The 27,075-nt window shown below is 45.1% G+C and overlaps 1 protein-coding gene across 2 annotated transcripts in view; it reads left to right on the top strand.

Moving 5' to 3' along the window:
• The window catches only part of Coro1c (coronin 1C), a 76,157-nt gene that overhangs the window by 8,257 nt on the left and 40,825 nt on the right, over positions 1 to 27,075 (top strand). For both annotated transcript variants that reach the window (XM_055606136.1, XM_055606137.1), the window contains exon 2: positions 19,859 to 20,058. In XM_055606136.1, coding sequence (XP_055462111.1) covers positions 19,864 to 20,058 — 195 coding nt within the window. In that variant the 5' untranslated portion in view covers positions 19,859 to 19,863. The remainder of the gene's footprint in view (positions 1 to 19,858; positions 20,059 to 27,075) is intronic.

Raw genomic sequence — 27,075 nt, 5'->3', positions numbered from 1 at the left:
GAAGGAAGGAAGGAAGGAAGGAAGGAAGGAAGGAAGGAAGGAAGGAAAGAAAAATAATGAAAGTAATGTTAAGAGTTAAAAACTGAATGACATATCTTGCATTATCAAGCCACCTTTTGAGGAGTCTGGCCTCTTGGGAGTTGAGAGTGTGCTTTCTGGATGCCTGGGAGGCGCCACTGTACACCTTTGAGTCCAGCTACCAGCCTCCAGCCTCCTAGGGATCCCTCACAGCCAGAGCTGGAGACACCAGGCCACTCTGCCTCTGGTTTTCAGATGTCAGGGCTATGCTGAGAGTACTGTTCTGGACGCACTTGCCTAAGAGCAGGGACCCAGCTGTCCCCCATTTCATTTATAGCTTGAAGATAGGGTGGGTGTGTAGTACGGTATGGGTCCTTATGTTAAAAACAGCTTCCTTTTTATAATGTGACCCTGCCAGTTTTAGTGCCTGACCCAGTTTAATGTGTCCCTTCTCCTAACTTCCACCCTGGGCTTCTGCCAGACCTACAAACTGAGCCCAGGTGCAGGGCTGTCACTGCAGTTTACTGCCACATGCTGTCCTCACATATTCTCACTGTGCCTGGATGAAAACACTGGCGATTGGTCTAGCTTTTAGGATGCCTGCTGGGGAAATGTGACAGGTCTTGGATAAGCTTTGGTAGAATTCACTTCCTAGTTTTTGTTTGTGACAGGGTCTTGCTGTATTGCCTACGCTCTGTAGTCCATGGAAACCTTGAGCTACCCTGGTGGCTCTTGGAGGTAAAAAAAAAAAAAAAAAAAAAGCTTCAACTTCCCCAGCCTTTGCAGTGCAGGGGTGACAGGTGTGTATCTGGCTACATCTGTCTGATGTTCATTAATTAATTAATGGTGCTGGGGGATGAAGACTGTAGTACTCATTTTTATATTTTCAATACAGTAAGCTGTGGTCACAATTTTTTAAAAATATTTTAATGGCCAGTTAGGAACGAGATTCTCTTGTCTTGCTGGGAAAAGGGGCACTGGTCTTGCTGGGTTTGGGTGGGAACAGCACATGTGCTATTGCAGGACTAAGGGAAAGATCACAGCTTCCTGCTGTGGTCATCCTGCCTCCAGGCAGCCAAGACAGCCTGCTTTCCAATCAAGTCACACTGTGGCTTGGTGGATGAGTGCTGCTCATGCTACATTGTGGAATTGAGTCCCCAGGTGCTAACAGCTGCTGAGGTGCTATCCAGTGAGCAAAGCTATAATTGTTTCTGGGATGAGCAGGGTGACCGTGTTGAGGGAGGGGCCTTGGGGCACGTTTTCTGCTTTTGGCATTGGGTGTGTGCTTGAAAGGACTTGAAAGCAGTTTTCCTGAGGACAAAGGGTTAATCATTATTTGCTTACTTCATATGAGACACACTTAAATTCCTTTTTATAACCGTCAGCATTCTTTTCCAGTTAAAGATTCTAATTCCTTTCATTCTTAGGGACTTAAAGAATTGAGACTGATTTATTCATATAAAAGTGTGCATGCTGCCCAAGTGCTGTCTGGGGACACATGGACTTGAGCTGTCATCCACATTAAGCAGAGTTTTATTTTAAAAATTATTTGTATTTTAAATTTTACTTTGTTTTATTTCAGTGTACATTTTACCTCAATATAATATATATGCAGTAAGAAAACTTTAAGACTTTATTAACATTTAAAATGCTTACAAAGAAAAGTTGTTAAAAGCAGTGTACCGCTCTTACTCTCTTACTCTCTTTCTCTCTCTCTTACTCTCTTGCTCTCTCCCTCCCTCTCTTACTTTCCCTCTCTCTCTCTCTCTCTCTCTCTCTGGGGCGCCCCCCCTTTTCCCTTTCCCTCTTCCCCTAATAAACCTCCCACGTGGAAAAAAAAAAAAGCAGTGTACCTCAGATTTAAGAAAAAGCTCAAATTAAACACTTATAATAAGTCTATATCCAGATATTCATTTTGGACCAAACTTGGTCATTTGGTCAATATTTGTGTTTGCTATTTATGTGTAGTATTTTTATATAACCTCTGGTTCTTGGACTCTGAGCCTCATTTTTCTAACATACAAGGAAGAGACATACATATGATCAATTATGTTAAAGGAAGGCCTCAGACATATGTGTGTGTGTATATATATATATATATATGCACACACATATATATATATATATATATATGCATTTACCTTTTCGAGAACTAAAAATTTCTTCCAATAACATGTTAAACAGCTAAGCCTGAAGAGATGGCTCCGTGTTTGAAAGCACTGGCTGCTCTTGCAGAGGGGGTCTGATTCCTAGCTCCCCTATGGCGGCTCACAGCTATACCAGTTCCAGAGGACCTGAAGCCTTTTTCTCACTCCAAGGGCTCCAGGCAAGCATATAGGGCATCAACACACATGTAGATAATAACTAAATCTAAAATTATTTCTAATACTGTATTAAATTTATAGCCAAGTATAGAACTAGGTTTAGGGCAACTTTAAGTGAAATTTTCATTTTTAAGAAAATTAAGAGTGTAAAGCCCTTTGGGTGATATTTGTATATTTTCACATAAAATTTCATCTCTATTAAGCAGAGGGGTTTCAAATTTTGCTTTTAAAATTTATTAATTTGTTTGTTTATTTTGGTTTTTTTGAGACAGGGTTCTCTGTGTAGCCATGGCTGTCTTGGACTCACTTTGTAGACCAGGCTGGTCTGAACTCACAGAGATCTGCCTGCCTCTGCCTCCCTGAGTGCTGGGATCACAGGCGTCACCACTGCGCCCGGCTAGATTTATCTGTTTTTTATGTGTGTCTGTGTGTCTGCGTGGGTGTATGTGTAAGCTCCCCGAGCATGCTCCCTGGAGCTGAGAACCAGACTTGGGATATATGGGAACAGTTGCGTTGTAAGTGAGCTGCTGAGCTTATTTCATGGTTGGTAGCATCTTTAGCTTAACATTGTTGTCTTAGTTTTTCTTGGCAAGCAAGAGAATAGCTGCAGCCAGCAAGGGCAGGCCACTGCTTTTTGGATGAGACTGGGTAATACGTGTTGTCTGTTTTTATTTTATTTTTCAGTTTTTAATTTACTCTTCGTGTGTGTGTGTGTGTGTGTGTGTGTGTGTGTGATGTGGATGTAGTGGGGGTGCAGGTGCTGGGGCATGGGTATAGAGTAGAGGACAGCTTGCTTTGTGGAATTGCTTCTCTCCTTCTATCTTCACTTGGTTCTAGAGTTCAAACTCAGGTCAGTAGGCTCTAAGGACAAGTGCCTTTCCTCTGGGCCGTTCTTGCTGGCCTGTTGTCCCTTAGGAGGAGGATGGCTGCCCTGGGTTTCTCCTGTCTTGGCCACTGCTACTTTATGGCAACTTCAGCAGAATGTTGGAAGACCTGGCTTTTTTTTTTTTTTTTTTTTTTTTTTAAGTTTTTCCTAAGACTGCCACTTCAATTTCATGCAGTGTGAGGGTGTCTTGAATACCCTGAGGAACTAGCTATGACCTGTGGATGCCTCTGCATGACCCTGAACCTAGATGCCATCTCTGTCTAAAGGCTGTGTTTGCAGGCCCTCTTCAACTCAGCACTAGTTGTAGTCCTGAGACTAACTCGGGCGTTTGGAGCTCAGGTGGCCTTTTAAATATAGATTGAGTACTACAAGCCGCCTAAGTCTCAGCTACAGAGAGAGAATCTGTTTAACTTGCAGCAGGGTTGAACTGTTAATGGTGATGGTGGAATTCTGGGTCTTGCTTGCCAAGACTCATGTGGAAGAGGAGTAGGAGCCATGCTCCAGTCCCTAACTTTTCCTTATAGGACATACCTCCAGAGGTGTCCTGCCTCGGCTGAGCAGCCCTCCATGTCTACTCCAGCCTTCCAAGAGCTTCATCTGTCCTCATCTTCATCTTGCTTTGAAGCTCTTACTGCCTTGGTTTAGCTGACCTCTGACTGTGGGAGCAAATAGCTCAGACTCTGTCTCGTGTTCGTCATGGACTAAACAATGATTCATTGTCATGACAGCCACAGGCCATGTATCATTCAACTTACAGATGCCCTGTGTTGGAGGGTAACCCTGAACTTACAATCATCTTGTCTATCTCTTGAATGCTGACAATCAAATCCTGGGCTTTGTGTTAGGCAAATGGTCCATCAACTGATCTACATTCCTAGCCTCATACTAACAAATTTTTAAAAAGATGGGTTTGTTTGTTTGTTTGTTTTGTTGTTTGTTTTGTTGTTCTCTCCATCCCTTCCTGAAAAGAGTTTTTCTGTGATCTGGAACTTGCTCTGTGGACCAGGCTGCCCTCAAATTTACAGAGATCCGCCTGTTTCTTCCTCCCAGGCTCTGGGAATAAAGGTGTGTGCCACGACTGCTTGGCTGTTTTTTATTTTTAATTATATGTGTGTGTGTCAGGGGTGGAACCTATGAGTGCTGGGACCTACAGAGGCTGGAGGTGTCATATCTCTGTAGCTGGAGTTACAGGCAGGTGTGAGCTGCCCAGCATGGTACTGGGAATCAAAAGTCAGGCCCTCTGCAAGAGCAGTGCGTGTTCTTAACAGCTGGGCCATTTCTGCAGCCCAATAGTTTTGAAAAGGAGTTTCCTTGCTGATGAACAGATTCTCTCTGAACCGTTTGTGTTCAGGGTAACAGGCTGTCAGGAGAACAGGCGAGTGGAGGAGGAGTCAGGCTAAACCCACGGAAAGGTGCACAAACAACTGGAAGGGAAGAAGCTCTGCCTACTGTTATCAATAAGAGTCAATCTGCTAGGGTTCTCAAACTGTTCATGACCCTCCTTTTCCTCCCTCTTTTCTCTTCTGGGACCACAATGGAAAGGCACAGTGGCTCCCGTGACCTTTGGGCAAGGTGGTGACTGTTAGCTCGCTGTGGCCAGAGGTACCCAATTCTCTGCCTGGGTTTTTGCTTTTTTGTAAATAAGTACCAAAGTCACTGCTTATGTCAGACAGTAGGAAACACTGCTTCCTGTATGGAGGCTTTGGACCAGCGGTTTCTGAACTGTCTCTCAGACACAGAATGATGCTAAGTGTAAGAAGGGTCAGGGTCTTGATTTTTCCTGGTACAATTATGTGGTTTCTTATTTATGAGGTTTGTTACAGCTTAATGTTTTGGCTTACTTTGAAAGTGTACAAAAGGGGTTCTCTTGTCCTTCCTTCCTTCCTTCCTTCCTTCCTTCCTCTCTCTTCTGTTTCTGAGACAGGGTCTCTGTAGCCCTAGCTGTCCTGGAACCCACTCTGTAGACCTGCATCACTCAGAGCTCCGCCTGCCTCTGAGTCCTGAATGCTGGGATTAAGGTGTGCGCCACCACTGCGCACAAAACAGCTTGTGTTTTGTTTTTTGAGACAGTCTCTCTATGTAGTCTTGGCTGTCCTATTGCTCTCTGTGTAGACCAGGATGGCCTTGAGTTCACAGAAATCCTCCTGTCTTTGTGTCTGGAGTGCTGGGTTTCAAGGCCTTGTTTAAAAGCACACAGTCTTCTGTAAACCTAATACATGCATATTCTCTGGATGTGGCTATGCATGGGTGAGGCTGGAGAATTTCAGAAGGCAGGTGTTGGAGAGTCAGTGTTGGGGGGGGATGTCCAGAGCAAGGCCATGTCTGGGGTGTGTGATGGTGTTGGCTTGGTCTAGAATAGGAGTAACTGGGGAAAAAGAGTGCAAAGTGGGTGGTTTTGTTCAAACTGCAGAGGGTTGTGATAATGAAATCTGCCTTTATTCAGTGAGTAAAATGTAAATTACATACAGTATCCTGGAATAGTGGCTCACACTTGTAATATTAGCGCCCAGAAAGCAGAGGCGAGGCAGGAGGATTGCTGTGATTTTGAGGTCAGTCTGGCAGTGAGACCCTAATTCAAAAACAACAACAAGAAGCAAATAAAACAAAAAAGTATAGTTTAGACATGGCACTGTAAGGTGGAAGCCGGTTTACAGTACTTGTCAGTGGCCCTCTGCCACCACCAGTTAATTACTTTTTGGAGTAAAGTAGTAGAAATTAAATTCTAAGTGAAGCATCAGTTGGTTTCTAGTTGGAGAATGGGAATCATTATGTTCTGTATTTCTTGAAGGTGAAAAAAGTTTAGAAATATTTTTGTGCCATTGTTTCCCAGTATAACCTGGCTGGCACACAGCTGATACCCAATCAACATTAGCTGAATAATTGAGTAATTGCATGCCGTACTTGTGAGCAGAGACTCACTTGTATTTTCTTTAAAAATTAAAAACAAAGCAAAACAGCCAACCACCTATATCAGTTTATTAGTTCCTGGTCCCCTGGGTGCATGTGGAGGACAATGTCTAGAAGCTGTTTCTCTCCCACCACGTGGGGCTGGGAGGTGGGGCTCGGGAGCTCAGGTCAGCAGGCCTAACCTCGAGCATCTTCACTTGCACTAAGCCAGTCCACATTTGGTTATTACAAGCTCACTAGGCTGAGTTCTTGAATAAATTCAGGGTATCCTCAGTGTAGGAGGCTCGCGTGTTGTGAGATGCACGTGGGTGTGTGGGGACGGGAGCAATGTCAGAAGTCTTCCTTGCTCAGTCTCTGCGTTACTGCCTGAGCCAGAAGCTGCCGCTTCAGCTAAGCTTGCTGGCCAGAGAACCTCCGGACTGGCCCATTTCAGTTTCACACTGCTGGATTTCAGGCATGTGCAGCCACACCTGGGTGCTCTGTGGACGCTGGAGATTGGAACTCAGGCTGACATTCTCACAGAACAAGTGTTGCATCTTCCCAGCCCCTTGCTTGTTTTGCTGTAGCCCAGGCTAGACTCATACTCACTGTGTAGCTTTGGCTGGTTTTGATCCCCCCAGCCCTGGAGTGCTGAGGTCATTGACTGCAACTCCTCACCCCACTAGTGATTCTTAAGCTTTGTTTCTTAGCACTGGCCAGAGGGTTTTGCTTTAAACAAGAACTAATGTCACTTCCTGGCTGATGTTTGTGATCATCTAAAGTCTGTCAAGTGGATTCAGGAACAGCTAGTATGTATCCAGGTAGGGTTAGAGCTCCCTTCAGTGCCCCTCCCTTTTACATGTTGGCTGCCTTGCAAATGTCCACACTGCACATGCACCCTGGTGGAGCAGGGGAGGAGGAGGCCTGTGGGAACTTCTAGCCCTGCCCCAGAGGGATTGAAGTACAGGTGAGTTGGGGAGAACAGATGGTCATTGCTTTGCCTGTTCAGTGTCCCATTCACTCAGAACTCATTGGTACACACTGTAGTTTGAAAAACAGCAGGTTTCAGTGTTATAAATGGCAACAAGAAAGGACTGTTTTGTAATTGCATTTGTGTATTTGTGGGTGTTTGTATGTCATTCTGGCAATTTTTAGAGATGATTACATTTGGATTTCTGTAGGTGTTTGTTATGTCTTGTAGTTTTTAGAGATTTCTACAGACTAAATGCCATTGTTTATGAGAGTATTATTGTCACTTGATGCTATGCTTCATGCTTTTCTTTGTGGCTAGAGAATTCTTCTTTTAGTGTGTGTGTGTGTGTGTGTGTGTGTGTGTGTGTGTAGGCCGGAGGTTGACATATCTGTGGTATCACTATATCCATTTTTTGAGGCTTGGTCTCATTGAAGTGGCACTCACTGATTTGGCTAGGCTGGCTGGCCATTGAGCCTCAGGGACCCTGCTGGTGCTCTCTCCACAGAGCTGGGATTACAGGCCTGTGCTGTGGGTGGGGCTGGTGTGGGAACTGAGGATCAGATTCACATCCAAGAATCCTTGCCTGGCAAGAACTGTACTGACTGAGTCACTCTTATGGCTAATTTTTTTTTATGCTTTGAGATAGTCAACATGTAGTCCAGGCTGGCCTCATATTCCTCATGTGGCTGAGGATGACAGTGTGCCCCTGATCCTCCCCCACCCCTGCTGCTGGGATCGAGGCAGTGCCACATCACCCAGCTCTATTTTAAGTCTTGATACAGTTTGGAAGGAAGGTGGCTTGGGGTGTGCTGGAGCTTGGTAGTCAGAGCCACTTGTAATGAGAATACTGGGCCCCAGTGTCTCCTGAAGGTGGGCTTCCTTTGTTTGCCTCTCCTTCCTGGCAGGTGCTTTCAGGCATTTTCTTCTTTTGGCTCAGACAGTCTTAAAGATTGTGTGGTTATGAGTATTTGCAGTAACTCACTTACTCCAGAGAGCTACATTCTTACAACTTCTTAAATTGTTGAGAGAGCCCTAACACTGTCATTTTTGTCACCTTTAGGACAGGGTTGGAAGAGTCACTTTCCTAAAGATCCTTCAGCCTTGAAAGACTAATATGTTAATGTTTTAATTTTATTTCCCCTTCCTTTCTTCCTTCTTTTCTTTTTTCTTTGAGACAGGTTTCTCTGTGTAGCTTGGGCTGTCCTGGAACTCACTCTGTAGACCATGTTGGACTCAGAGATCTGCCTGCCTCTGCCTCCTGAGTGCTGGGATTAAAGGTGTGCCCACCACACCTAGCCTTATTTTTATTTTCAAGTAGCCTCCTCAGTTTATTTCCTTTCAATACACTTTATTTCAGACAAAGCACTGTGTGTATGTGTGTGTGTCTGTGTTTGGGTGTGTTTGTGCGTGCTCTCGTGTGTAGCTGACTGCTAGGCAGATATCAGTCTGACAAGGTTTTTGGTGCTGGTTTTGTGCACCTGGCTGTTAGGAGAAGGGTCCTCAGCAGCTGCTGAGGTGGGAGGTCAGCTTCTGCTCTTGCTTTGGGCGGGAGTGCACTCCCAGCCACCTACCTGCACACGGCTCACTGGGTAAAAGTGCTTGCCATGCAGGGGTGGCCACGGAGTTCAGTCCTCAGGACTCACAAGGTGGAATAAGAGACCATTTTCCCTAGTTGCCCTTTGACCTCAATGCATGTTCGGTAACATGCAGTCCTCTGAATCACAGATAATTGTTTTAATGCTAGGATCCATTTTAACGCCCTTCTTGTCAAATAAGGTGATTGAAATCCAGCTGGCGCCAAGTCTTTTGACCTCATTCCTTTGTCCTGGTTCCACTGAGACTGTAACTTCTGGCCTGGACAGTGCTTCCCTGAATGTTCTCAGGTACTTCTGCCTGCCTGCCCATTCTCCAGCTGTATTCGAGGAGCTTTTAAAATGCCAAAGTGATTGTATCATACACTGGACTTTTCAACACTGGTGTGTACTTGTGTGTGTGTGTGTGTGAGGGAGAGAAAGAGATAGAGAGTTTCTTCTAATGCTTTGCAGGTAAAGGTGAAATCCTTAACATTGCCTAGAGCCTTGTGTGATCTAATCATGCTGATGTCTTATCCTCTTTTTGCCTCATCTGTTCTGGGCTGCCATCCCTCAGGCTTTCTGAAGTCACCCATGTTCAGATTACCTGGCCGTCGATGCAGACTCCCCATGTCATTGTCCTCCTCCTGTCCAGTTCACTTCTGCCCGTGCCTGGAGTTCAGCTCAAGGGCAACTTGTTTAACAGCAGGTCAGTCTTCTGCAGTGTCCAGTGTGGTTCAGGCACATTGCCAGAGATTAAGTCCTTGTTAAGAAGTTAAGAAATGAATGAGAGGGGTAAGGACCTACTTGGTGTTAACATTTGAGTGTGTCATGTGTGTGACCGTGTGGATATTAAGAACGAATTTGTTCTCAGTGACCCATGTATGTTTTCCGAGGGAGGTAGGGACCAAGTCCCAGTAATGGTCAGAGCCTGTAGACTTGTGCTTTGCATGATGATAAAGAAACAGTTCATTTCCATTTCCCAGTTTATAGCTGAAGAAATAATAACGGGGGACCTGAATAACTTAGGCAAGTAGGAGACAGGGTGAACTAGTCTGTCACCAGAGCCATAGTTTCTTGTATTCTGCACCTTCCTGTGACACATCATCAGGAGTGTGTGTTCATGCCTCCCTGCTTGCATAGGGTGTTAGAACACCTCCTTATTTTGTCTTTTTATTAAGATCATGGAATCCAGTAATTTCATTTCTTGAAACAATAAAGTTTCCAAAGCAAGAGAAACTCCACTGACTAAATATTGAAAAACAAACTTAGCAAGTTTGGGCAGTCATATACAGCCTCTCCCCCTTCACCTGCCATTGTTGATAAGAAAAGTAGGCCAACAATATAGGAGTGTTTTGAAACACAGTCTGGGCTGTTCATATCTGCAACAGTTCTGCACTTTGCCTGAGCACTCTTGGGATTAATTTGCCTCTTTACAGAGGCCTCTGGGAGATGTCTGGAGCCATGGATGGTTTCTGGGCTGCCACTGTGTGTTCTCTGGGGCAGGGAGAACCTGAGCTGTCTTCAGGTGGAGGCTTCTCCTGCAGTCCTTTGGAGCCTAGGCATGGGGAGAAGCAGTTGTTATCATAAAGATACATAAGCAGAATATTAGGAGAGGGGAGAGATTCTAAGCATGTGTCTTTGCATGTTAGCTCTGCAATAAGAATACACTTCTAATGTTGGAGAACTAGGGCTGTTTCCCAATAGCCTGCTTTAATAATTGCAGAGTCAGGTACATGTCTATGATGGCGCTTTTGGGGTTCAGAGGGTCTCTGGCTACACGTGTGAGCATGAATTCTTGGTCTTCAGAGTTGCTTTATGCTCATATCACCCATGGTTCATTTCTTGTGGTAGTGATGTGGAGCAGACATTTGCATGAATTCTACTCTGAATTCTCAGTAAGTGCTCATGTTTCATTTTAGGTGGTCTCTAACTTTTTTCCTAAAATGAGTACAAGTTAACTCAAAAGTGAGGAATCAGTTCCTTGGGTGTAGCGAATGCTTTTTTTTTTCTTCATCTCAGTATAGCTCATCTAGAACCATTTCCATATACTGCCTTTTCCATTGTTACTTAGGCTCATGAAGTGTAGGCCCACTGTAATTTCATATTTAAAGATCACACAGCCAGCAAGTGGAGCTGTGGCTGTTGAGGCGGTATCCTATGAAGTGGCTCTGAGGACGTGTAGACTGACTCTGGGAAGCAGAGGGCATGTGTGATGTGGAATTTAGTGCTGAGAAAGCAGGAAAGTTGACTGTCCATTCTTTGTGGCTCTGGGTAACTGATTCCACAGTAATTCTTTCTCTCTGGGCCAGTTGCATGGTATCTCTGAGAGAGGGCTAAAAAATGCAGAGCCTGGAATCAAGAGCTTTGCGATTCCACTGTAGGCTTCCTGTGGCCCAGGCCTGGTCCCTCAACCACAGTTTGGTTCTATTTTCTTATCTCTTTATTTCTAGAAACGTATTAGAACCAGATTGTGTTGGGCTATGGAATTGAAGCATGCATTTGTACTGGGTTTGCCAGCCTGTTCCCTGGTTGAAAAGAACTTACTTGGAGGCTTTTATGAGTATGGCTGTTGTTACCATTCTTTGTCATAGGTTGAATACACACTAAGCCTGTCCTGTACTTGCAGCATTTGCCTTAAGTAGCTCCCAGTCTCTAGCAAGTCCAGCAAGTGTAGATCAGAGCGCCCCTTATCCCCCCCCCCCTCCAAGCCGTGGCTCAGCAGATCTGGCTGTGTGACTTGCATGTGGTGTTCTTTCTAGAACAGTTTTTATTAGACACTAGAAGGGTGCTCTGCAATTAAGAGCACTGTTGCTCTTGCGGAGATCCTGGCTTTGATCCCCTACACCCACTTAGTGGCTCGCATCTGTCTGTAACTACAGCTCCAGTGGATCTGACATCCTCTTCTGACCTCAGGCACCAAGCATGCATGAGGTACACAGACAGACATGCAGACAGAACACCCATACATATAAAATAATACACATTAAATTAGGCATGTACTGTTTTGTTTTTTCTTTTATTTGAAACTAGGTCTTAACTATGTTGCCCTGACTGGGTTGGAACTTGCTTTATAGACTAGGCTGGTCCATGAACTCACAGAAAACAGTTACCTGTCTCTGTCTCTAGAGTGCTGGGATTAAAGGTGTGAGCTACTATGCATGGTGTATTTTTTCTTCTTTGACCGTCCCCTGTGACTCTGATAGTGTTGAGTGTAGTGAAGATGTGTAATTTGTTAGGATTTTTGGAGCATTACTGATGAACAAAGTGAAGAAGGCCACTTCTACTTAGAAGTGATGAATGTTGGAACCTCCTGCATCTGCTTTGTTCATCTACCTTTGTGAACGTGTATGTAGGTGGAAGTGGTGCCACATTTCTTACTTCTTAAAGGAGACTCAGTGTTTTAAGACATTTGCCTCAGCTGCTATCTTCTGTTCTCTTTAGTTTATTTCAAAAATTTGTATATATGTGTTTGGCCTACATATATGTCTTTGTACCACTTGTGTACTGATGGCAGTGGGTCCCTGGAACTTAAATCCCTGGACTGGAGACTATAGACAATTGGGAGCATCCTGTGGGTGCCGGGAATCGAACTGGGAGAGCAGCCAGTGCTCTTAACTGCAGAGCCATCTCTTAACTCCCTACTGTTCTTTTGAAATATTTGAAAAGTAGTTGGGTGAGGTGGCGCATGCCAGTAATCCCAGCAGTCAGTAGGCAGAGGCAGGCAGATAGGTGTGAGTTCGAGGCCAGCCTAATCTATAAAGTGAGTCCAGGACAGCCAAGGCTACACAACGAAACCCTGTCTTGAAAACCAAAACAAAACAAAATATGAAAAGTGCCTATCATAAAAACAGCAGCTTCTTGGGGCTGTGGCCTTTCCATCATGGAGGCTTTGGAGCCTTTCTGTGGTCACTGCTGCTGAGGGGACTATTGGGGGATTACTGTGAATTCCGCACTGGTGCACTGCAATGGCCTCTGCAAAGCTGCTGGCAGGATTTTGCAAATAGGGGTTTTCCTGTGTCTTTCGCAGGATGCATTTCCTTTTATGTGCACTATAGAAATTCTTTAAATACAACTTCTCAAACAGGAAAATGTCCTAATGAGATTGGTAGAGATAGACCAAATGGTGGTCCTAATGAGATTGGTGGAGATAGATTAAAAAAAAAAAAAAAAAAAGAGAAACATTTACTCAGATGTTTTGAGTATACTTTATTTTATGCCACTGCACTGTAGGAACTCTTATCTGTATATTCCCCCCAAATACATTATTGTACTCCCTGTGGGGTAACTGTAGGCCCCTGAGATGCCGTTCAGTGCAGGGTTGTAGAGCTATTGCTGGTAGCCAGCCCTTAGCCATGAGGGCCCTTCCTGCTCATTCTTGGTTACAGTGCTTATTCAAACACAAGCAAATTTAAGTTTCTCGTTTCCTTGCTCTTAGGTATAATGAGTAGTCCTTTTCAGGGTTTGGGTTTTCTTTATTTGGAGTCAAAGCGTTATACACTGTCTGCCTGCCAACATGTTATGATGGAGGATGGTGTCACAGGCCTGGAATCTTAAAACTTGGGAAGCTGGAGCAGGAAGACTGCAAGTTTGAGTCTAGCCTGGGGTACATAGAGAGTCCCTGTCTAAGAAAACAAAACAAAAGCCTGGATTGCTGGATAATCAGTTCCCTTGGCTTCAGCATTACTTAGAAAGCAGGGCAGAGAGACAAATGGCTATGTTTCTGAGATTCACACAAGCCCTACAGAGGACATCTAGTGTGGGCTAGGACTCAAGCGTACTCTCTACCGTGCTATTCAGGTCCTAGTCAGGGTTACTATTGCTATGAAGAAACACAGTGATCAAAAGCAAGTGGGGAGGAAAGGGTTTATTTGCTCACACTTCCATATCATTGTCATCATTGAAGGAGGTCGGGATAGGAACCCAAACAGGGCAGGAACCTGGAGGCAGAAGCTGATGCGGAGGCCATGGAGAGGTGCTGCTCACTGGCTTGCTCCCCATGGCTTGCTCAGCTTGCTTTTTTATAGAACCCAGGAACCACCAGACTAGGGGTGGCCTCACCCACAGTAGGCTGGGCCCTCCTCATCAATCAGTAAGAAAATGCCCTTGCATACAGCCCTATATTCTAGTGCCATTTTTCTCAATTGAGGGTTTTTTTTTTTGTCTCAAATGTCTGTAGTTGACATAACCCAGGCTAACTTCAAACTTGCCATGTAGCCAAGGGTAGCTTAATCTTGCCTCTGCCTTCCTAGTGCTGGATTACAGGTGAGAGATACCACATCTGTCTGGGGGTTTTGTTGTTTGTTTGTTTTTTGTTCTTCCTCCTCTTCCACCTCTTCTTCCTCTAACATTGTAGCTACTGTCCCATCTGTGCTATGAAGCCCAGGCTGGCTTCAAACACAAAGTACTTCTTACTCAGCCTGTTGAGTAGCTGGTGACAGATATGGGTCACCACACCTAGCTTTCTGTTTTTACTTTATGAAACCCATTGAAGTGTGCTGTCAGTCTTACTGGAACTAGGGCAGAGTAGTAAATTGCACCTTATAGGGTATTAGGTTAGATTTGTAATTTTTACATTATGTGTATGTTAGTGGGAGGGTTGAGACCAGGGTCTCACTATATTACCTTGGGTGGCCTCGAAGTCACTGTGTAGCCCAGGCTAGCCTTGAACTCAGGAATCCACCTTCCTCTGCCTCTCAAATGCTGGGATTAAAGGTTTGCACCACCGTATCCAGCTATATTTTGTGGAAATTAAAAGACATGCTTGCTGCCTACTGATTGGAATTTGTTGCGAAATCTGTTGAACATTTTCTTGATTTGCTTAATGGCTTATGTACGTCATCATTTTAAATTGTTTTGGTGTGTATGTGCATGTGTTCATGTGCACGTAAGTGTGTTTTCAGGGAGGTGAGAGGTCAGCCTTTTTAAAAAAAAAAAAAACAATCTCTTGGAACCAGGGCCTGGCCAGCCTTTGATCTCTAGTGCTGGGATTACTGTGCCACCATAACTAGTTTTTCTACAACATACAACAGTTTTGGGGGAACAAACTAACGAATTCAGGTCCTGTTCCTTACTGCCAGCTGCTCTGCTGACTGAGCTTTTCTTTGCTGGCCTATTGTTTTATTGATTTTTGGAGTCTTGTTCCTGATCCCAGGCTAACCTTAAATTCTGGTTCTGCTGCTTCAGTATCCATCATGTCTGGCTCACTACCCTTTTACTGTTGAGATGTTCTCAACATTTGCAAACGAAAGGGGGTATTCAGGTGGAAGACCTCATTCTTGACAGACCTCGTGAGCAGGTGTCCCTGGAAGGGCACTTAGGATTGTACCTTCATTGATTCTTTGTCATTCAGTTGAGAGTTGGTTTCCCTTACAAAACATTTTAGTTTTCTAATTTATTGTTTGATCGCTTTAGGCAAGATAATTTAAAAAATATCCAAATTTGATAAGACATTTTTAAAATTGACTTTTGAATGCCATTTGTCAATACTGGTGGCTCTTAGAGAGGAGTTCTACTTTTTGGAATAGTTCCCACATTTTTCTCTATTTGAAAAAGGTAGTAATGCTGCTGAGGTGGGAGAGCACAAAGTTTTGCAGAGGTTTTGGTTACTTTTGTGTGAAGATCGTACTCTCCACCTAATCAGTAAGGCAGTGATTGAGATTTTTCCCTTTGGGTAGGGGAACTTAAGTAACTGTTGCTTTGTTTAAAAAACAGGGTGGACTACAGAGTATATGCTGGACACTGTACAGATTAAAAACAAACACATTGTTATAGAGATACTCACACATGCATTCACTAAAGTGTAAGGTACAAAAAAGCCAAACCAGAACCAAAGCCACTTGAAAGGCACACGCAATCATTACCACAGTGACTTGGGAACATTTTCATGACCCCTAAAAGAAGCCTATGGGGCTGGAGAGACAGCTCAGCAGTTAAGCTCACTGGCTGCTCTTGCAGAGGACCCTAGTTCTGTTCCCAGCTCCCACATGGAGGTCCACAACCACCTGTAACTCCAGTTCCAGGAGATCTAATGTCCTCTTTTGGCCTTTCTGCGCATGTGTGTGCGTGCATGCACGCATACAAACATACATCTTTTTTGTTATTGTTGTTTGTTTTTTAAGACAGGATTTCTCTGTATAGTCCTGGATAGTGCTAGTCATGGAATTAGCACTATAGACCAGTTTGGCCCCAAACTCAGAGATCCATCTGTCTCTGCCTCCAGAGTGCTGAGATTAAAGTTGTGGTCCATTGCTGCCACTACCACTGCCCAGTTTGTTTTGTATCTTGAGACATGATCTTACTATGTGGTCTTGACTGTCCTAGAATTTGATAGTAGATAAGGCTTGGCTCAGAGATTTCACCTGCCTCTGCCTCCCCAGAGCTGGAATTAAAGGCGTTTGCCATAACACCTCGGCACATGTTAAGAATCAGCCTCCTGCCCTTTGTCTTCAGGTTTTACTCCATACAGCCTCCAAACTGCTGTTTGCATTCGCCTAGTCCATGTATCATACCAATGGAGTTAGGGCTATATAGGTCTCCAAGCTGTGGACTGTCTGAGTGTTCATTGCTGACCATCGCACTTCTGTGGGTGATAGCATTTTATCCATTTGTCCAGTAACTAGCAGCACTCGGGTGTGTGTCTCCCTTGGCTTCAGGGATTTTTACTCCTTGTTTCAGTTCCCTCAAGGGCTGGGTCAGGAGGTAATTCTTTTAGAATGTAAGGAAGTGTAAGGTCCATCCAAAGCCCAACCCACCTGACACCGTTGAGGTCCTGAGAAGCCCACACTTCCATCAGTGCTTCTCTGACTGGTGGGTTTTCTTTCACACTCCGGGGTAAAAGAGCCATTCATTGAGGGTTTAGTTTGGTTGTGCATTGGACAGTTCCATGGCCTCTCTGGGTTATACACCCAAGGTCTTACCTACACGAGGCAAAAGCAAGATCTCTTGTAGCTGAGGTTCATCTTCCTGCCTCCACCTTCTGATGCCTGGTGTGTGCCACCATGCCTGGCAAGGTCATTTTTAAGTAGGATTTTAAGTTGTCTTCTCCACCCTGATCCCTTTTTAGTAAGTTCTTTGTATATTTTAAGTATGAATGAGTGCCTTGTCAGATTTAAGGTTTGCAACAAATGTCTGTATATTATTATTTATTAGTGTGTGTTTGATATGATATATGTGTCATGGTGCATGTGTGGTAGTCAAAGGCCAATTGGGAGAAGTCTGCATCTTGCTGAGCCCTCACACAGGCCTTGAAGGTGTCAGTTCACTCTCTTGTTGCTTCTACTGTCTCTCACACTTAAGCTGCTTTTGCCACCCAGGGCCAGGAAGATGTGCTGCTTTGTTCTCTTCTGGGAGCTTTATAGTTTCAGCTGTTGTGTCTGGACTCTTGACCCATTTGATCATCATCATCGTCGTCTTTTTGTTTGCTTGCTTTCAGGGTTGTCCAGCTGTCTCAGCATCGTTTGTTGACACTCCTTCTCCCATGAGTGGTTTTACTTCCTGTGCTGAAAATCAGTTGGCTAGAGAAAGTGTGGGTTTACCTTGGGAATTCTTTTTTGTAAATGTGATCACATTATTGTTGTGTGTGTGTGTTACACTGTGTATGTGTGGGCACATGTGGAGAGATCAGAGGAAGGACAGAACTGTGGTGTTGGTTCTCTCCTTCTATCTTCACATGGGAAGGAGAGACGTGGGGATTACACAAGTGCCCTTTTGCTCTGAGCCCTCTCTGTCTCTGGACTTTGAATTCTGTTGAATTGATATATGTCTGTCTTGTCAACTCTCATGCTATCTTGATTGTTTCTACTTTTCTGCTTTCTAAAAATGAGTGTGTGTGTGTATGTGTGTGTGTGTGTGTGTTTGTGTGTGCTTTGTGTTCTACTTCTGCTAGGGTTTCACAGTGTGCCTCCATGCTTGTGAGCTCCTTCCAAGATGCTCAGCTGAGTGAGGGTGTGCCCGCAGCAGTCACTCAGTAATTTGACCTTTCTCCTGAGCTTTGTTATCACATTTGCTTTCTGGTGCGCTCCCTTGCTGTCCTCATCCATTGGGGTGTATACCTGTGTGTGTGTGTGTGTGTTTGAGTTTGTTTTTTGTCTACTTTTCTATTGAGTTTTAGTTTTATCAATTTGTAAAATATTTTACTGCATGAAGAATATGATCTAGTATAGTCTCTTTTTTTTTTCTGTTGTGTTAACTTGTTTTTTGTTTTGTTGTTGTTTTGAGACAAGGTTTCTCTGTGTAGCTCTGGCTACCTACTCTGTAGACCAGGCTGAGCTCCACCTTGCCTCTGCCTTCAAGGTGCTGGGATTAAAGACATGTGCCCCACCTCTGGCTAACTTTATTTTTTTAAGCTTTAGTTTTACTTGTATGTATATGTGGTTATGTGGATGTGAGTGTACATGTCTATGGAGGACAGAACAGGGTGCTGGATCCCTTGGAGCCAGAGCTGTAGGCAGTTGTGAGGAGCTGGATCTGTGTAGGAACCGAATGTGGGGCCTCTGAGGGAGTAATAAACACTAACCACTGAGCCATCTCTCGGCCCCTTAACTTCTGAAACCCTAGCTGGGGTATGCTGGTGGGGACTCCAGCTTTTTGACTTGTAGATCCGATGGGTGAGGGATGGTGGCTTCTGAGAGTGCCTAGTGTGGAGGTGTGTTCCTTTAGTCTATAGTGGAAGCTGTTTCTGACTCACAACCAAGGAACTATTTCACAGTGAAAGCTGTTGGCCAGGTGTAAGCCCTTAGCATCTCCTACCAAGCACTCCAGTGTACAGTCCCAGGAGTCAGCAGGGAAGGTCAGGCAGCAGCTGGACTACAGAGCGCAAGGCGTAGGGGCCTGCCACCGGGCTTCTGCCTCCAGCAGTGCTGCAAGGACAGTTCTACACAAGCCGTGCGAAGACAGAAGGGAGCTCTGGCATAAGCTGGTGCTTTCTCTGCATCTAGCAGTGGGCCAGGGCCATGAGGGAGGGACTGAGAGGACAAGATATAGCATTGCCCACCACATGTCCCACTTGGCACAAATGGACAGGTGTTGGCCTCTTCTGTTCACAGTAATTTGTTTTTCAGTGAATTTGTCAGGGTTTGGCCTCACGCCGGTTCCACTTAGTTTTATCTGAGTTCCATTTGTCTTGAGCAGATCGCTGTACAGAAGCAGATGGGAAAATGACATCAAGTGCTGGCTAGAAACCTGAGGTGTGTGGGGCGGAGCCTGAAGCACAAAGCCTCCGTTCGTGTTCATGTCCATCTGGCAACCCAGAGGAGTCCTAGGACCTCAGCTAGCTGTCACCACATTCCTCATGCCCAGCTTACTGTTCAAGAGGTTGAATGATCTGACATGAGCCCTAGTCCTAGTCTCCTTTGTCCACTATAGTGGGCTGATCCTTCCTTCTGTCCAGCTGCCACCACCATGCCGTTCAGGCTTTGATTGCCATGGCTTGTAGCCCAGTATATGGATGGCTCTTCACTTTCATTGCAGAATGGGACTTCCAGACTTAATGTTTTGTCATCATAAGGTGGCCTTGATCAGCCACTTCCCATTTAATTACGGCTCCTTTTTCTAAGACCTGACTCTTGGCTTCTGTGGTAACCTCAGGGCAGATTTCCCATTCCTCACTGGGTTGCTCTGAAGGGCATGCCTGTTTCAGGAGGGTAGTGGCAGCACTTGCAGGCAGGGCAGCTGCCTCTGTCTCTTAAATCTGCATAGTTGGTCATTTGGAGTCACTCTGGGGAGCCAGCACAGCGCTCAGACAGAGGAATGCAGATGTCAGGGAGAGGGAGGGAGGGTGTTTAAGAACTGGGAAATGACCCTGGCCGGCTAAGGAGAAAGCCACCAAATCATATCTTGTTTGGGGCTTCCTTTGGCTTCACACCAACAAGGTACCTTCACTTTGGTATTTTCCTGTCTCCAAAATTGGAAGGGCAGAGTGAGTTTTCCCACCCACCCCGAAAGGCTGATTTTCCTGTCCCTGTCTTTCTCTTGAAATTTAAACACATGGACTGCCTCTGGATGTTGTAAGTTTTTCCGACACATTTTGCAGTGCTCTCCCTGTTTGTACTGTAGAGGGATCTGGGATTCGCAGTCTGGCTACTTTCTAAGAGAGCAGACAGAATGCCGAGGTGTTCTGTTCTTCCAGCTTGCCTTTTGCAGAAGTGCAGCTTTGGCTGCACATAGTTCTCACACTCCTTTCCCTGCTTTCTTTTCACAGACACAATGCGGCGAGTGGTGCGACAGAGCAAGTTCCGGCATGTCTTTGGCCAGGCAGTGAAAAATGACCAGTGCTATGATGACATCCGAGTCTCCCGAGTGACCTGGGACAGTTCCTTTTGTGCTGTCAACCCTAGATTTGTGGCCATCATTATAGAAGCAAGTGGGGGAGGAGCCTTCCTGGTGCTCCCTCTGCACAAGGTGAGTGAGTGAGTGAGTGAGTTGGAGCTGGAGATATGGGATGTTGGGCTCTGAGTCACCTCCTATGTGTGCTGGGAACTGAACTCAGGTCCTCAGGGGCCAGCAAGTGCTCTAACGGACTGAGCCATCTCTTCAGCCCCTGACCTTTTGGGTTTTGAGTTGTAAATGGAACATGCGCTCAAGCAACTGTCCCAAGGGATGGTTTTAGCTCAGTGGTAGATGGTTATATCTCATTGCTTAGTATGCATTTGATCCTGGTTCCATCCCTCTTGCCAGAGGGTGTTGCAGGAGTCTACACATATAGAACACAAGATTCAGAACTTATCCCAACTCTGGGTAATAAGTTACAGCATAGGATGGAAACGAAAGACCCTGCTGAGTGGCTGTGGCGCACTTCACATTCAGTGTGCCATCTAGTCCTTTCCTACCTTTGCCTCTCACTGAACCCTGTCCCATTTGGGCACAAGATTGAGCTGGTGTGCACCTGCTCTCCTCAGCTGTAGGAGGAAAAGGGGTCTGGTGAGGCCTGAATCCCAGGGCTAAGGTGTGGTACCCTCATATCATGAGAGATGCACGTGTTGAGTTCCCATGCTGTGAGAGGCAACAGGTTACTTTGCAGAATGTCTTGCTGTGGATTGTGGGCTTTGAAATTACCCACCGTAAAGTCAGCTTTCTGTCTGGGCACTGTTCCGTATCAGGTGGAGTTCCCCTTTGGGGAAGCTTCCACTTCCTGTGGTTCCCTCTCAGGTGTTCATGACTAGCTTGTTCTGTTTCAACGTCTGTGTTTGACTTTCGTGGCTGGACTGATTATTGCACAACCGAACCAGCTCTGGAAAGAGTTAGGGAGATGGGTGCTCAGGGAACAAAGCAGACTCTCATTCCAATCACCTTCCAATTGGTCAACATGAATCTTGCCATTAATTAGAGCTCTTTCTACTTACTTTGGTTTCTGAAGACTAATGCCATGCCATTGTTACTTAACCTGATTTTGGAGTGCGGGTTTGAACTGAATGTCATTTGTGTTTAACCCACACATCAGTTTAGTATCTTCCTTCGAGGATTTGTTTTTACCATTAAAAAAAAAGAAGAATTATTTATTATGTATATAATGTTCTGCCTGCATGTATGCCTACATGCCAGAAGAGGGCATTAGATCTCATTATAGATGGTTGTAAGCCACCATGTGGTTTCTGGGAATTGAACACATGACCTCTGGAAGAGTAGCCAGTGCTCTTAACCACTGAGCTATCCTCCAGCCCTGTTTTTATTATTTTAAATTATGTGTAGGTGTGTGTATGTGTGTATATATCCTCATCAGGACATGTGCATGTGGAGGCTAGAGGCATTAGATCACCTGGAGCTGGAGTTACAGATAGTTATGAGCCACCTGGCATGGGTGCAGGGAATAGAATTTAGGTCCTCTGGATGTGTTCTTAGCTACTGAGCCATCTCCAGCCTGTATATTCCTTTATTAGTAGTGAGGGACATTCAGGAACTTGACTTTTTTGTTGCTAAAGCTCAGGATGGCCAGATGGGAGGACAGCCACAGACTGCCAGCCAGGTCAGGCACTCAAGGTCTGTTTGGAATTAAAGCATTTTTCTTTTTATAAACTGAGGGACAAATTCAAGACATTCTTTTCTTCAAAGAAATGGAACAAGCCAATTAAGAAACCCAAAATAAACTCTGAATGGCTAATCTTTTACTGAGTTCAGACAGTTCCTTCAGCTTCCACATCCACAAAAGGTTCTATGAGTCCGTCCATCTTGCTTCTGCAAACCACGGGAGACTTTGAATCTCACAGCGCTGGCAGGAGACCTATTTGGTGATGTGGATTTTACCCACCTTAAGTGGCTTGTATTAGCAACTCAGTCATCACTGAGTTGCTCTGTAAATGCCCTTACTGAAATGAGAATGGAGAAAGTCCATTGGGCGTGGCTATGCTTTGGATAAAGAGAAGGCTTGGTGGGTAGTGTTAGCTTGAGCACCTGAGTGGAGTTAATGTTTTAGTGGAGTCCTTTATAACACCTACCCTTGCTCCCACTGTTAGACACAGAAACCTATTAGATTTATTCAAGAGGCTTTAAGTTCTTTAACTGGGCAGATAGTCATCTATTCTAACCCAATCAGCTACATGCCCTTTTACTTGCCACCCCTGTCTTCCCTTGGCCTTCTGCTGTAACTCTCTGTCCTCAGGGTGAAGTCCTCGTGGGGCCTTCTCATGGCCACTTCTTCCTCTTCTCTCTCTGTCCACCTGAGAACCCCAGACTAGGAACAGAAGTCCTGCCTGTTTTCTCTGACCAGTTATTGGCTAAATCAACCTCTTTATTAACCAACCGGAGATTATCAGAGAGCAGTATTTACACAATGTTGATACAGGAGATTCTTCATAGAAATGACAATGTCCATGTCAGGACTGCAGCTAGATCTCAGGGCACAGAAAGCAGCATCTGAGTATACAGTGCATGAAAACGTCCTGCAGCAGACTTGAGTTCAGATCTTCAGCATCATGTGACAAGCCAGGCTCAGTGATATATGTCTGTAACCCTGTCACTAGGGGTGGGGGCAGGTAGGAGGAGCCCAGGAGCTCACTGGCTGCCAGTCTATCAAAGTGGTGAGCTCTAGATTCACTGAGAGACACTATCTCACAAAAAAGGGGGTGGTGGTAAAAAACCATAGAAGACATCTTCACAGATACACACACACACACACACACCCCTCATCCCTCCATCTCCCTCCCCTGTTTTTATGCTTGAATTAGATGTTGGCTTTTGGAGGAGCCATTTGGGCCTTTCTTTCACCTTAGTGACAGCATTGGGAGGTAAGTGAGTGCTTGATATTACTGCTTCTCTCATCAGTAGGCTCACAGGGTCTTTGTGTAGTTCTCAAGCATTAAAGTATACTGTTAATGTTTTGTGTCAGAATGAATGGCTTTGAGGAAGGAATGAGGGCTAGGAATTGAAAAGTTGTAAGCTGAGTCCTGGCTGCGTCACCTTGTAGTGGGACATGGATCTGCCATTCTGCTCCTCCATTTCTCTTTCTGCAGCATGAAGGTGCTATATATAAAGTAACTTTCTCAGCCCTGGTAATTCTATATGCTCTCAGAGTGCCTCCTCTTCTGTGGCCGTCAGCTCTAAGGGAGTTTCTGAGTGATTCAGTATCCAGAATCCATAAAGCAAATGGTTTCTCCTTCTTGGTCTGACACATAACTCTGAGGAAAAGATGCCAGGGCCCATGCCAGGGCCACACCCAGCAGGTGAGGGTGTTGGTCAGTTCTGTGCTGTGCTGGCACGGCCTGGCCGTGCACCCGTATCAGCTGACACTGATGTTTCTGTTCTTCCTGAGGTCTACCTGGCCCCTGGGGCATCACTAGCCATAGAAAATAAGACCCCCCTCTGTGTTGGCAGGAAATGCCTACCCTGTAATTTATGATATGACCCCACATATTTGAGTAAGGAGTGTGAGCTTTGAGTTGTTGCCGATACTTGATTGTTAATGTCAGTCTTCATTGTTATTTGACCATCCCAGGTGATGCCTTGCTGTTTGTAAGCTTGGCACCTGCCCTGTGCCAGCATTTCTACCCTGCAGGGGGAAGACGGAACCTTAGTCCTGACTCGTTCTAGTCAAGTCCTCTCACCAAGCTGCACGCTGCCATTCTGCACCCCCACCCACAGTGTTGTGTTCAGTTTTCTAAGCTGCACCAGAAGTATCTTATCTTGCTACTTACTACTGGCCCTGTGTAGTGGTGTACACCTTTAATTCTAGCACTTAGAAGGAAGCCTACGTAGTGAGTTCCAGGCCAGCCAGGGCTACATGGTCACCCCACAACATCCAGTCCCACCCTACCTCCCACAAAAGAGAGAGAAGAAAAGATAACAAGGTCTTACTGTGCCTGCTACAGCTGAACTTACTCTAAATGAGAGCGGAGAGCTCACTATAGCTTTTATGTTTATAAAAAGTCATTTATTTTTATGTGTGTGAGTGTTTTGTATGCATGCAGGTTTGTGCAATGCCTGCAGAGGCCGGAAGAGGTTGTTGGATCCCCTGGAACTGGAGTGAGCCTTCATGTACATGCTGGGAATGGAACATGGATCCTCTAGAAGGAGCAGCTATTGCTCTTAACCACTGAGCCATCTTTCCAGCTAGTTAAGTTTTTAGTTCCTGTCATAGGCTTCTGTTGATGCTTCAGCCCCTTTCTGTACACAAAGGGATCTGCCCACTGTAAATCACATTATCTCAGAGTCCTGTGATTAGATTATGGGAGAATATAAGTGAGTTAGACAGTCTCTGTCTTCCAGGACTAAAGACCTAAAATGAAAATAGTAACAGGGACAAATATTTTGAAATACATAGTTGCCTCTGCTCATACACAAGCACCAGCACACATATGAGTGGTCAGCACATTGGATATGTTTTAAGCATGTGATTTGTGAGTTTTTTGAGTGGGTAGTTTTGTTAGAGAAAGTGGATTGTTAGCAGTCATTAGTTCTTGGCTAAGGTGTGCTGGCTTGGATTAGTCCCTGGCTCTTCTGTAGCATTGCTCAAGCCATGGCATGCCACTCTGCTGTGGCCGCTGCAGGTGTGGTTTGGTGTATTCTTGTTCCTCAGTCTTTCAGAGGATGAATAAGACAAGGCAGTCTTGCTGAATACAAGCTGTCTTTGTGGTCTGGGCTGGCATGAGGCATAGTTTTTATCCCTTGCTACAAGTGCCCAAGCTGCTTCATCTCTAGCATGCAGGTTTCAGTCCCCTGAGCAGTCTGCCAGGCTGGCATGAACAGTCCTCTGTGGAGCAGCGGTACTCGTGAACCATCCCTGCTGTGAACCTCAGCAAGCAGAGCAGCACCTCCTGTTAGGCTAGGCTATGCGAACTTTGGACCTCACAAAACCTGCCAATCCTGCCTTCAACAAGTAAGGATGGGGGTTGCTCTTAAAACTCTGTGCGTTCTGGCTGCTCACTTGGATGGAGGACACACGCCCCACCCCCACTATTTTGATTGTGATGGACTTTTGTGTCTTTGAGTAAATGCTGATTTATCTCTCTCTCTCTCTCTCTCTCTCTCTCTCTCTCTCTATCTATCTATTTATTTTCTGTGCAGTGACTGTCTAGAGGCATGGACCATGATGGGATGGGTGTGGCCAGGGCTCTATTAACCTTTGTGTCACTGTCTCTTTGAGCCCTTCAGTGTAGATGGGTAGTACCTATGATTTATTTAAAACATCTGTCTATATCTGTATGTAGACCAGTCTATATATAGATTGGTCCTGAGCATTGATCTCAGACTGTCAGGCTTGGCCATAAGAGTCTTAGTCATAAGTGGTTAGGTTTTAGGGTGACTTGATAGGCAGCAACTATAAACAGGTATTCTCAGACTACAGTTTGTTCACACCGAATATGTGAGTAATAAGAGTTGTAGGCTGGTTATGTCAACCTGACCCAAGACAGAGTTATAATGAAAGGAGGGAGCCTGGAGAAAATGCCTCCATGAGATCCAGCTGTAGGGCATTTTCTTAACGATTTGGTAGGGGAGGGCCCAGCCTATTGTGATGCCATCTCTGGGCTGGTGGCCCTGGGTTTTATAAGCACGCAGGCTGAACAAGTCACGAGGAGCAAACCAGTAAACAGCACCCTCCATGGCCTCTGCATCAGCTCCTGCCTCCAATTTCCTGCCCTGACTTCCCTCAGTGATAAACTATTACCTGGAAGTATAAGCTCAAGAAACCCTTTCCTCCCCAAATTGCTCTTAGTCATGGTGTTTCATCACAGCAGTAGTAAGCCCTGACCAAGACAAGTGGCTTTCTGATTGTCCATCCTACCCCGCTCCCACCCAGTGCTGGGGCCTTATATACATTAGGAAGTGGTCTTCCTAGTGTAGCCTGATGTGCTGTCAACCACCACACCCCTTTTCTGTAGTTTTGAACATTCTTACCTTAGATAGAGAATGTAAATGCATATACATTTATATGTATATATGTATTAATATAAACATACTTTTTGTTTTGTTCTTTGAGACAGGGTTTCTTTGTATAGCCTTGGCTGTCCTGGACTTGCTTGTAAACCAGGCTGACCTCGAAGACCAGGCTGGCCTCAAACTTACATCGATCCTCCTTCCTTTGTCTCCCTGAGTGCTGGGATTAAAGGTGTGTGCCACCACGCCTGACTAAATGTTCTTTTTTTGAAATAGGGTCTTACTGTATATCCAGACCCCTAAAGCTTGAGTGAGATTTGAAAGAGTGGTTTAAAACATAATTATAGGGTTATAGCTCAGTTGGTAGGATGGTTGCCCAGCATGCATAAGGCCATGAGCTTGATTCTCAGCCATATAGACCAGGCATGGTGATGCATACCTATGCATACCTGCCACTCGGCAAGCTGAGGTAGGAAAATCATGAGTTCAAAGTCACCCTTAGTGTGCTGGTTTGAATGAGAATGGATCCAATAAGCTCATATGTTTGAGTGATTGTTTCCCAGTTAGTGGAACTATTTGGGAAGGATTAGGAGGTGAGTCCCATCACTGGGTTGAGGGGTGGGCTTTGAAGTTTCAGAAGCTCAAGCCACTCCCAGTTGGCTCTGTCTGTCTCAAGATGTGAGCTCTCAGCTATTGCTGCAGCACCCTGGAACCCAAACCCTGGTCCTCTGGAAGGGCAGCAAGTGCTTGTTACTGCTGAGCTGTCTCTTCAACCCAAGGTGGTTTTTGCCTGGACCTGTGCTGGATTATTACATGTTTTTATTTAAACATTGAAACTAACCTTGTTTGCGCTAGTCATTGATTTTTAAGTGGTAGAAGCAGATCTGCTTCCCTTGAGGCAGTGTACTTGATGTGCACATTGAGAACAGAACAGCATAAACAAGATGCCATGTGTTGAGGTCATGTCCCAGCAGAGTCGGGACAATGACAAGTCAGAACCCATCTTGGCAGAAGTGGACACAGACAAATAACAAAGTGGAAAAGAAGATAATGATTGATAACTAACTAACTAACTAACTAACTAACTAACTAACTAACTAACTAACTAACTAA

This window comes from Psammomys obesus, unplaced genomic scaffold, assembly GCF_907164565.1.
Source record: "Psammomys obesus unplaced genomic scaffold, mPsaObe1.curated_primary_1811, whole genome shotgun sequence".
NCBI classification, from domain to species: domain Eukaryota; kingdom Metazoa; phylum Chordata; class Mammalia; order Rodentia; family Muridae; genus Psammomys; species Psammomys obesus.
Note: the sequence above shows the minus strand (reverse complement) of the source record. Positions and strands in the feature narration are given on the sequence as shown.